At 41.1% G+C, this 12,382-nt stretch overlaps 1 protein-coding gene across 1 annotated transcript in view; it reads left to right on the forward strand.

Annotated features, from left to right (window-relative positions):
• GALNT2 (polypeptide N-acetylgalactosaminyltransferase 2) overlaps positions 1–12,382 on the forward strand; it is an 87,007-nt gene that overhangs the window by 61,981 nt on the left and 12,644 nt on the right. Inside the window, exons 4-10 of the mRNA XM_026669469.2 lie at positions 3,165–3,263; positions 3,379–3,446; positions 3,838–3,903; positions 4,366–4,487; positions 5,589–5,676; positions 9,897–9,984; positions 11,200–11,303. Coding sequence (XP_026525254.1) covers positions 3,165–3,263; positions 3,379–3,446; positions 3,838–3,903; positions 4,366–4,487; positions 5,589–5,676; positions 9,897–9,984; positions 11,200–11,303 — 635 coding nt within the window. The remainder of the gene's footprint in view (positions 1–3,164; positions 3,264–3,378; positions 3,447–3,837; positions 3,904–4,365; positions 4,488–5,588; positions 5,677–9,896; positions 9,985–11,199; positions 11,304–12,382) is intronic.

Below are 12,382 nucleotides of genomic sequence, written 5' to 3' on the forward strand. Positions count from 1 at the left end.
CATCCTCATCCTGTCCCACTCCAGACTCCAAGCAGAGAAGGATGTCAGAGCTACCCTCTCTGCCCTCCAAGACCATAGGTTTCCGGTAACTGGAAAAAGAGCCAACTGTTACCTTCTACACGGATCACCCACTTGGGGGCCGTCATTGACTCAGTTCGGGAAAGGTTTCCCTTCCTCGGAAAGATTCCTAGCATTCAGGAAACCATCACACACATCAGACGTTCAATAAGGGTAACACTTTTGGATCTGTCTAAGCTACTAGGTAAAATGGTCTCATGTATTTCCATCGCTCCCTGGGCCCGGTTACATACCAGGTCCCTACAGTGGTTCCTGCTTCCGTTCCAACGGTCCAGCAGTAGCAATTCAAAGGCCACGGTCAAGGTGCCTTCAAAGGTCCTCACGTCTCTCCTCTGGTGGACCAGTCCCGCCATCAACAGGGACATGGCCTCAAGAAGCCCCAACGCCTCACCCTCACCACAGACGCCAGCCTGTCCGGAGGGGGCGCTCACATCCACTCGCCTTCGACACAGGGCAGATGGTCTCAGGTAGAACGGGCATGCAGTATAAACTGGTTGGAACTCCGCGCCATCCACCTGGGCCTACGCCACTTCCTCCCTCAGGTACGTGGGCGGCATGTCCTTATACTTACGGACAACATCACCGCCAAGGCCCTTGTCAACCGACAAGGGGCACCCAGTCCATCCGCTTGATGAGAGAGGCCGAGCGCCTCTGCCGTTGGGCGGAGCGCAATCTCCTCTCTCTCTCAAAGCCGAGCACATCTCAGGGGACTTAAACACCCAAGCAGACTGGTTGAGCAGGACCACGGGGGACCAGTCCGAGTGGCGCTCCACCCGTCACTGTTTAGGAGGCGACCGGGCTGTTCGGCCTCCCGTCAGTGGACCTCCTTGCATCCCCCTCAACACTCAACTCCCCAGGTTTTTCTCGAGGTATCCCTCCCACGGGGCCGAGAACTACAACGCCCTCCGTTGCCCCTGGCCCACAGGGCTTCTATATGCTCTCCTCCCGTAGCCCTGGTACTCAGGGCCATCCAGAAGTTCATCTCCGAGACAGCAGAACTGATTCTGATGGCACTCTACTGGCCCAGGCGCCCATGGTTCATGGGACCTCCGCAACCTATCGATGGCCCCTCCCTGGGAAATTCCTCCGAACAGGATTCCTTTCTCAGGGTCCCCTCCAGACCCGGACCGCAGTGGATCCAGCGAGCTGTTTGGAGGTTGAGCGGGAGCGTTTAAGAAAGGAGCAGTTTCGGACTAGGTTATTGATACCATCCTAGCCGCCAGGCGACCCTCCACAGCCCGAATCTTTAATGCCACTTGGAATAGTTTCTGCAAGTGGTGCCAGGGTTTCCAGGTCAACCCGCCACCATCCATAGCTCAAGTGTTGGAATTCCTCCAGAGCAGGGGTCCCTAACCGCCGTCCGCGGACCGGTACCGGGCCGCGGAACAAGCCTTACCGGGCCGCTGGTTGCTGGGCGCCGCCATCTTTTTGGTAAAAAAGCAATTTTTCGTCAGAAAGATGGCGGCGCTTAGCGTTGGTGAGCTTTTCCGGTAGAAAGCCATTTCTACCGAAAAGCTCACCTGAAGCGCTGGCGCCGCTTTTTTGATTTAAAATCACTTCCGTGACGCCACCGGAAGTGATTTTTCGCCAAAAAAGATGGCGGCGCCCAGCTGACGCCGAACCGGGCCGCGAGCCCAGCTGACGCGGAACCGGGCCGCGGGCGTCGAAAAGGTTGGGGATCCTGCTCCAGAGGGTCTGAGGAAAGGTCTTTCTCCGAACACCCTGAGGCGCCAGGTCGCAGCCCTTTCAACCGTCATTGCTTGTGGCAATCTGGGGTCCCTTCCCTCCACCTCGCATTAGGGCATTCCTCAGGGGAGCCACTACCTGTGTTCCCATCAGTTCACAGATACCCCACTTGGGACCTCAATAAGGTCCTTGTGGCCCTTACCAAACACCCCTTTGAGCCGCTCAGGGAATCCTTACTCCAGTTCCTAACATTCAAAGTTGTGTTTCTGGTGGCCAACTTCGGCTCGCCGAATATCAGAGATAGCGGCCTTGTCGGTGAGGAAGGACCTTTGCATCTTCCATGCCGACCGGTAGTTCTCCGGCCGGATCCTACCTTCTTGCCCAAGGTCAACTCAGCCTTCCACAGGGCACAGGAACTCACACTTCCGAACTTCTGCCCCAACCTCGCGGGAAAGGGAGAAGCCTTGGCATACCCTAGACGTAAGACGGGCTCTCTACATTTACATTAAACGTACTCCAGCCCTTCAGGAGATCCGAATCCCTATTCCTTTCCTTTCAGCCCAAATCGTTAGGCCACAAAGTGTCCCCACAACCATCGGCCGCTGGATTAGAGCTACTATTTCCCAAGTTTACCTGTCCCAGGCCCTGCCCATTCCCAGCGGAATAACGGCACACTCCACCAGAAGTGCTGCTACCTCGGCTACTTGGGCCACCCAGGTTCCAATTGCTGACGTTTGTCGGGCGGCCACTTGGGCCTCCCCATCTCCCTTTATTAGATATTATAAGATCGACATATTTGCTTCGGCGGAGGCTTCGCTTGGTAGACGAGTCCTCCAGCGAGTCCTCGCGGAACCGCAGAGATTGCAGGACCAGACGGACTCCCTCCCGTAGGACAGCCAAGCTTTGGTATGTCCCACTCTCTGGATGATCCGAACGGCTCCCAGGAGAATGGGCGTTGGTTCTTACCTGACACGCCATTTCTCTGGAGCCGTGAGGATCATCCAGCCCCACCCTTATTAAGTTTTCCGTCTGGTGGGGTCTTGTTTCGCCAATAAACCCTTTAGCATAGTAAGATGAGAGCAAGATCTTCTCTTCACTCTCGACTTCGCGTAAACTGGGGATTGCAAGGCAGCCACGTGGTGAAGGGCGGAGCAATCCTCAGTAATTAAGCTCAGCCTACAACGACGCAGACTGAAGCACCTCCCACTCTCTGGATGATCCTCACGGCTCCAGAGAAATGGCGTGTCAGGTAAGAACCAACGCCCATTCTTTCTTTCAATCTTTCTGCTCTTGCTCCTTCCCTAGACGATCTAACACAGATATATCTGAGGTCAGCTTTTAATGAGAATCTCCATGTCAGTGGCACTACCATTTGAAACCTTTTTGTCCTTCCTTTTAAGGTGTCAACGCAAACAATGGCGGGTAGACTTACCAGCCACTAGTGTAATCATCACTTTTCACAATGAGGCCCGATCAGCTCTCCTTCGAACTGTTGTCAGGTATTTCTGCAACACTTTCTTAAACCACAAAGGGCTACCACAAAGTGATAATACATAGTTTTTCTCAGTGCGTTGAACTAGATGATTATTCTTATCCAATTTCTTTTCTTTTTAGTGTTCTCAAAAAAAGCCCACCACATCTTATTAAGGAAATTATATTAGTAGATGACTACAGCAATGATTGTAAGTACTTTTACAAGGCTGTTATTTAGTGCAATACATGAGATGTTATGTTGTTCTGACAAAGGACTATGGGACTTGTAATCCGTACTGCTGGAGCTCTGAGTTGACTGGGCATACATTTATCTAGGGTCCTAGGTTGATTTTAGTTTCCAAAGCATTTATTTTCTTGCATCTTTAATGCCATAATCTGCCTTAAGTAGCTGTCTCTTCTACTTTTTCAAGATGAAATTGTCATCATTCAGACTTGCAAAATAGCCTTATAGTGGAAATCTGAAGGAAATCAGATTAGCTTTAGTTCTGAAACTTAGGAACTTTCCAAGGAGGGAAGACTCTTTGTGACAGTTTCTTGGTTCAAGATAAAGAATTAACTGGTTTTCTTTTCTTTTTCTAGCTGAGGATGGTGCTTTATTAGGTAAAATTGAGAAAGTGAAGATACTTCGAAATGACCGCCGGGAAGGTGAGTGTCCTGTTAGGACTGGAAACAATATGAAGATTAAAGCTTTGGTTAAAAGAGTAATTTTCTCTTTCTGCACACATTGAATGTAGAAGAAAATAGATTGCACAATGGAGGCAAGGCATTTCATCTGATAGCTATTTTAAATTATGTTTTCCAGCTCACTTTTTTTTCCTTAATCAACATCTTCATGGAAGCCTTTCTTAAATCAACAGTTCCGAAGTGGAGATCTGATTTTTCTAATGACTTTCTTGTACTGCTCTAAGTTAAAGTGCCTGAAGATTGTTTCTGTTGAAGTCCTCCTAGGTACTTTATATGGGAAAGCTTCTGATTGGTTTACCAGTCTTTCTGTCAGATTGTTAGGTAGATTAATGTCAGAGGGAGAAAAATATAGTAGGCAGTATAGTAAAAATGCAGTTGATTGCAAAATGCAATCGAGCCAAGTATGTGTCCTTGATTTTTCAGGTCTGATGCGTTCTCGTGTTCGAGGGGCAGATGCAGCACAAGCAAAAGTTCTTACATTCTTGGATAGTCACTGTGAATGCAATGAGCACTGGCTGGAGCCTCTCCTGGAGAGAGTAGCTGAGGTTAGTTGCAAGAAATAATCTTAGTGGTCTCTTAAAATTGGCCTCTGGATTCTCTTTTGCATTGAAAAATACAGGTGGTCCATCACTTACAGCCATTCATTTAGTGACCATTTGAAGTTACAACGGCGCTAAAAAAACCAAAACCCCGACTTACGAACATTTTTCACATTAACAACCATTGCAGCATCTCCATGATCAAAATTCAGGCGTTTGAAAACTGACTCATATTTGTGGTGGTTGCAGTGGTTGCATGTGATCCCTTTTTGTAACCTCCTGATGAGCAAAGTCAATGGGGAAGACAGTTAACAACCGTGCTACTAACTTAGCAACTGCAGTGATCCACTTAGCAACGTGTGGTGAGAAAGGGCGTAAAGTGTGGGCAGAACTCACTTAACAACTGTCTTGCTTAGCCACAGAAATTTTGGGCTCAATTCTGCTTATAAGCTGAGGACTACCTGAAGTAGTTTTCATTTAATTTTAAGCAACACTTTCATTTTATTTTTTTAAATAAAAAAAAAATCAGTGTGTATCGACTGAATTCTAAATGAAAGAAGTGGTACTGAAACATAACAATTAATAAAGACCTAGCAATGGCTAAGAGCAAGAAAGTTGAAGAAAAAGACAGAGGGGCAAATTCTGGCCATACAAGACCAAGCCTTAAGAACAAATGCATACAAAGTCAAACAGATAGTAAATGCTGAAGAAATCAGACCAAACCAGTCAGGCAGATACTGTGGGGCAGATACTATGGGAGCGAGGCTAATAACCATAACCTTGTGCTATCCAAGGCCTTTTCAAACCTATCCTTGTACAACTTATAACGTTTAATTTCCTTGAGAATTGAACTGAGTGAGCAAAATAACTCAGCAAGCCTACTGTACTTAATTTCTAGCAAACAGCATGTTCTTAGAGCAGGAGGGTAGAATTTCTTTTTTCTTGAGGGTAGGTGGGTTCAACGCTAGCCACTGTATATGTGGATAGCATTGGATTTAAAAGCTAACCTCCTAAAGAAGATCCATGTTTTTGCATGGTTTTTATTTAATATTCAAAACAACGCAAGAGCCTATTGTTCATTAACTTCTGTTTTGAAACGTATTTCAGGATAAGACCCGCGTTGTATCCCCTATAATTGATGTAATTAATATGGACAATTTCCAGTATGTGGGGGCCTCGGCTGATTTAAAAGGCGGTAAGTATTTTATTGGAATATAAAATCTTTCCAGGGTCTCTAAATGTGTTGCAATAATCCAGATCCTAGTTTGAGAAACGTATACCTTTCTACCTCCTGCGTAAATAAATGGAGTAAAAGGTCAGAGCATGCTCCCAGCCTTTAGAGCAATGATCTTGTTCATGTTTTTAGTCAGTGTATGCAATAGAAATCTTGCAGGGGAATAAAGCCTTTCTTGCTAAAAGGCCCAGTTCTAAGGGATGGGAAACATTTCTGCCTAAGGTCTTGAAGAGATGCTGTAGAAAATACATACAAATATCCTGACACACTACAGAACAACTTTCTGTGTTTTTATAGTTCCATGGGCTCAGATGTGGTATCTAAGAACTCTGAACCTGTGAGGTTCGTGTCTCAGCTTTGTCAAGGAGACTTGGGAAATTGAAATAAAACATATTGTTTTCCTTTCCTTCCTTTCTAAAACATTTCTATATATTCCAGGAAAGGTGGTGAAAATGATAAAAATAATTCCCTCCTAAGTGATGTACGTATTCAGTATCTGGTATTGAATTTACACTCGGGACCTGAAAGTCTGGTATTTCTCCATAACTATATATCCAGACTGGAATGAAATCGAATTCTAGGATAAGCTTAGCAAATGACTATCGGTTATTTATTCTTGGATTAGAATTCATTCAGTTCAGATAGCAGCACCAAACTGACCTCAAGAAAAGTTAATCAGGATCAGAACTGATTAGCATTTGGAGTGGGTGAAACTACCAGGGCTATTCTAGGGCTATCAGCTAAACCAGTGATTCTCAGCTTTAAACACTTGAATATGTGTGGACTTCAATTCCTAGAATCCCCCAACCTGCATGCGGGGTTGGAGGATTCTGGGAGTTGAAGTCCAAATAACTTCAGGCGGTCAAAGTTGAAAAACACTGGGCTAAACTGAGAAGTTCAAAGAACATCAGAGAAGATAGTTAATATCAAATCACATCCACCTCAACTGCTGAGAAAGCTACGTCATTGTGCCTTTGAAGTCACCAAGAGTCAAGTTTATCTAGCAGAATGTTAATTGCTTCACTTAAGTAGATGAAAAAGAAAAAATAGATTGGGAATTCCAGCACGTTGTTTATTAATTTCAAGCCTCTTGATCATGGGTACTCAAAATATATTGAACTTGAACATTTTGGAATGTTCATCTGCTTTAAATCTGAAGTGGGTTGCTTGAGCGTTTTTGATCTTTAAATATTTTATTTTTATTTTATTTGGTTTGTCAATTGCTTACAAGATAATAGGTATAAGTAAAAACATAGTTATGAATACATGGATACATATAAGAAAAATAAAAGAAACAATAGGACAGGGATGGTAGGCACGTTGGTGCACTTATGCACGCCCCCTACAGATCTCTTAGGAAAGCGGTGAGGTCAATAGTAGAAAGTCTAAGGTTAAAGTTTTTGGGGTTTAGGGAAGAAATCACAGAGTTGGGTATCCCTTTTTGAACCCTGAGCTAGCTGTTTTGAATTTGATTCAGAGCTCTTCTGAATTCAAATCACTTCTGGAATTGTTGGAACATCCTGCTTTGAAATCAAAAGCACTGTTTCAAATTCAGAATATTATGTACACTCCATCTCCTGACACTGTCATCAACTGCTGCAGGATAATATAATCAAGAGTCATCTACAGAAAGCCAAGTTTGCATCCCAATGATGATATATGTCATGATGCAAATTCCATCTTGTTTCTCAATATGTGATACAAGTACAGAAATTGGAATCTTAAAATATTTTTGATGCATTCTTTGCCATTTATCTCTCCATTCTATTGACATCTGTACTGGTGCTGTGTAGATATATAGCCGGTTCCTTGACAATTAAATAAGGCCATGATTCTGCATCCCATCTAATGTGAGAAAAGTATATTTATGTCTGCATGTAATGTTCCTTTAAAAACATGCTTTGCTAAAATCTGGCATAATGTGAAGAGCTAAACAAATATACTTTCTCTTTAACTCTCTGTGGGGAATCAATTGCAATATAATATTTTACCAATGGTGAAATAGCCAATGTTATAGTATTTGAGGGTCTAAAAAAAGATAAGGAAGAACACTCAGCATTGATTCTTGATTTCAGGTTTTCATATTTGTCCTTCATTTCTTTTGTAAAATGAATTAGGAAAGCCTAGATGTGAATTTTCTTGAATTCAAAGGTGAAAAGCAAAGAGGGAAATCTGGAGCCCTAATAATAGTCAGAGGCATTGCTGTCAAAGTCTGTTGTAGCTTAGGTTAAGAACACATTTGTATTCTTGACATCATCCATCACCTCTCCTGGATATTCTGTTACACATTGAAATACTGTATGGCATCTGTTGTGAGGGTTTGTTGCTCTGGATATTTGATGATCATGGCAGTCTATTTTGGTGTGCTATAATAGATAGTCTTGAGTATAAAAGTGCTGCTCATATATTGCGATTCTCAGCATAATTACACGCTGTCAGTAATTATGCAATTTGGAATCACATATAATTGTGAAAAGGGTTGCAAAAGGAGACATTGGAGTATAGGTGGCAATGATTTGATTTCAGTATGAAAAAAAAAAATTAAAAGGCCACATCTGCATGGTCCTGTAACCATACAGGTTATCTCAGTGCCTGGTCTGCTATCATCCTCTGATCAAACCGAGCTGATATATTCATGTTATGCATTAGTGTCAGTAGTATTTCTTTAATACCACTGGCACTACAGGTTTTCCTGCACTCTATTACTGATTCATGTTCCAAAAGAGCCCCCTAATGTTTACTGCAGTGTATGTACATGTTGAGGTTTGGCATTCATGATTGCTTTTAACTTTATTTTTATATTAATGGAATTTTATTATATAGTGAAGCATTTTATATAGTGAAATACAGTGAAATATAATCTTTCTGCTGTAAATGAAGATTTGGTAAGCTCAGCATGTTGCTCTATTACTCACCACAGTGTAGTATTAAAATGAAACATGTTTTTCAAATGACACGGCTATAATTTCCAATGGTGGAAATTGGATCTTTTTTTTTTAAGTATGGTCTTCTATTAGCATGGAAAAGTACTGCTGGTTGCCTGAAAGTCATATGTGCTCAAAATGCTAAGAATGCAACTAAACAGCTTTTGAAAAATTGTACACAAACGTAGCATCTTGTGACATCTTTGGGAAATTACATGCTGCAAGATGCTTAGCATGATTAACATGGAAGATAGTTTTAATCTACCTTTTATGGAAGGACTCAGCAGCTTACATTCTGATAAGTTATCAGAGGGGAAAGCTATTGTATAACAGGCTGAGTAGTACAGTAGTAGCAATATGAGCAGGAGGATAGTTAGCAGGAGGCTGCCCATTCCAGGCATTCCCACTCCCCTCATTGTTATACTCTGATGTTGTATGATAGCTGGAAAGTGGTTTCTGCCAAAGACAGTTCTTGGAGAAGAGGAGTTTAAGCAACAGATGGTTCCCATGAAGCTTGAGGAGGTGTCAGTGGATTGCCATTCCTTCAAATGTAGTCAGATGGTATCTGCTGTGGGAGCGGAGAAGCTAAAATAACAATTTTGGAAATAGCAACTGGAGGTAGAAGAATTGGCAGGGAAGACAAGAAACACAGATTTGAGCTTCTGACTTCAGTGCCATCTCTTGATCAGATCAGCTGATACCTGCTGCTTACGCACAGATTTCTTTTGTGATTTCCTCCAAGCACAAAATAAGTCAAAACAGTTTTAAAGTATAGCAAAATACACAAAAATCAAACGGGATAAATATTCAGATTGCCTATTGACATTTCAAAACTGGGGAATCTGGCAGGGTTTCTTGCAATCCAAATTAAGCTGAAATTGTAAAGAATATTTTTTTGTGGTAATCTCGTAAAAGAGGATGGGAATTAGGAAATAAAAGTTTTCTTTTTTAATAAGGTGGACATTATTTACTTTAATGTTTAAATTGATAAATATCACTTTTCTATTTGAAAAGCATTCAAATTTGTCTTGTCATTTTAACTTCTATAATATCTGTTTCTGAAAGTGTCATATAACAGTAAAATTCGGGGCAATTGAGCCTGGAGTTAAACCATATCTGAACACTTTCATATCTACAATCCATAACTCAATGACTATATATCTAGGCAAAAGTTAAGGGGGACATGTATTAATATCCAGGAATGTACATTGCGACTTTGGTCTTTTTCTCCTTCTGTTTCTTCCTGCAATCTCTTAGGCTTTGATTGGAATCTGGTATTCAAGTGGGATTACATGACACCTGAGCAAAGAAGAGCACGGCAAGGAAATCCAGTTGCTCCCATAAAGTATGTTCCTCTCAACATCCTTCCCCTCTCAAAACAATATTGTTGTTTTTAGTAAGTGCAGCTTTGGGTTACCGCCTCCAAAGTTAGACTTGGCAGGCTGCTGTTGAATTAAATTGATACCTCATAGAACATACAACCCAGTATTGCCAAATGTTTCAAAATACTGCATACTTGAAGACAGACATCACTGGTTTCTGCCATTTTCGTACCTTACAATAACTGTATTGCATTGACACTCCTTAACATTCATTATTATATGACACTATTACTGGAAATAATACATAGTGAAACACTTATCTGCACAAGATATACATGCAGTTGTATACATTATCAAAAAAGCAAATTATAATGTTTAACAGCATGTGTGGAATTGAAATCTATTTTGTGTGAGCCTTGATTTATTGGCTTACTTTCTTGTTGTGCAACCACGCCTGGAAAGGAGAACAAATGATGCAAGGCTCTCTAATTAACATGGTGGCCAGATCAGCAGACAGAGAGTTACTTGATCTCATATTAGTGTGCTGGAACCAAAAAGGTGCAACGAGAGATAAAGAGATATATATTTATCTTGTGTTCATACTTTTATATTAATTTATATTACTACTAATAATCAAACTTAGATAGGCTGAAATTTAATTTCTCCAGTATTGTTAAATTATTATTAAAAGGATTCATTCTCTTCCCATGCGAGTATCCAGATTGGTACTGCTACAAAATTATGTTGTGCATTGTTCTCACTGGGAGCGAATTGTATAATTCTATAAAATTCTGTGAAAAATAGACTTGAAAGCATGACTGTTACAAGGAAGCAGAATGTCTATTTAAGTTGGATGGTGATCATTGGGAGAATCTATTATTGAAAATGCTAGTAAAATAATTCAGAGATAACATTATTTGAGAACCAACTTACATTGTACAGAATAATTATGACTTGATATTATTGTGTATTATTCTATATAGCATTTCAGAAATTTCCTATAACCAATTATACATCTTATACATCGAAAATTACATCTAAGGAATTAAGACCACATATAAACCTTGAGTTCATGAATGAATGATAGAGTTTTCCATTGGAGCAATAAGTATAGATGGCTAAAAAGGAATTGAATAGTTTTAAATATGGACAGAAAATACCCATTTGGAACCTTAAGATATAATGTGTTTTTTTATATGATGTATCTTGTCTGCACTTTACCTCTTCCTTCTTTTTAGAACACCAATGATAGCTGGTGGACTTTTTGTGATGGACAAACCTTATTTTGAAGAGTTGGGGAAGTATGATATGATGATGGATGTATGGGGTGGAGAAAACCTAGGTATGCATTTTTTACTTACAGCATTGTTTTTGAAGGCTAGCAAATCTTAGCCTCATTTTAGTCAGTTCATGTCTTTAGATCTCTGCCTGGAATGGATTAAAGCAGCAGTTAATATTTTAAACTAAGTTATTGGCAAATATTCAGCCACAACAGGGCTCCATTGTAAAATTAAACTTTTCTATTAAAAAAGTATGAAGTAGAAAGTCAGGGTAATGTTTGAAGAAAGCAGACACAGGATCTTTATCTTTTTAAAAGTCATAAATTCTGTGTTAATTAAAATACTTGTCAAAGTGTTTTATTTAACAAGGTTATAAAGATATTCCATGCATTTTAAATACTTAAAAGTAGGGCATGTAGTTAATAGGAGTACTCATCATTGGGGTATTTTCTTTAAACACATTAAACTAATTTTGTTTTATTAGTCTAGAAACTGATACTTTAGGAGCATTTGTGATTTTATGCTTAATCATAAATCTCAACTTCATTTTCTCATTCTGGCACTTAGGTGTTCATATAAAATCCAAGTAATTTTATGATGTCCGTATTGTGGTTATCTGCTAAACACTGGATTTTGAACTGCAAATACAAAAAGTGGCCCAGATAGAGAAATATAATAACTTCATAGTGTTCTGAAATTTTTAATTTAAATGTGCTTCATTTTTCAATTAAAAGGTGAACTTGATTTCCTGTCCCATTTTTTCAATTAAAAGCAGGGGATTTTCCCCCTTTTTTTAAAAAAAAATGTATTCGTGTTAGCTGGAAAAGAAGGATGCATACCGTGTTTCTCACAAAATAAGGCTGGGCCGTATTTTTTTTTTGACCCCTGAAAAAACGGCTAGGCCGTCTTTTCGGGGATGACTTAATTTCCTCCCCCACCTAGAGCAGCCCATACGCACGTACCTCGCCACGAGGCCGCTTCTTTCGGCAGATGAAAGCTCCCTTGAAGGCAGAGTCCCCAGCTGCTTCTGGGCGAGCTGTGGCTGCCCATGTCCCCTCGCCTTTAGGCAGTCTTTTTGGGGCGATGGAAGCTCCCCAAATGCAGTCACCAGCCACTTTGATCGGCCAGTAGAAGCCGCCTC

Source organism: Notechis scutatus, chromosome 1 (assembly GCF_049901735.1).
Source record: "Notechis scutatus isolate UNSWTSFEM ecotype Mainland chromosome 1, rNotScu1.2, whole genome shotgun sequence".
Lineage (NCBI taxonomy): Eukaryota > Metazoa > Chordata > Lepidosauria > Squamata > Elapidae > Notechis > Notechis scutatus.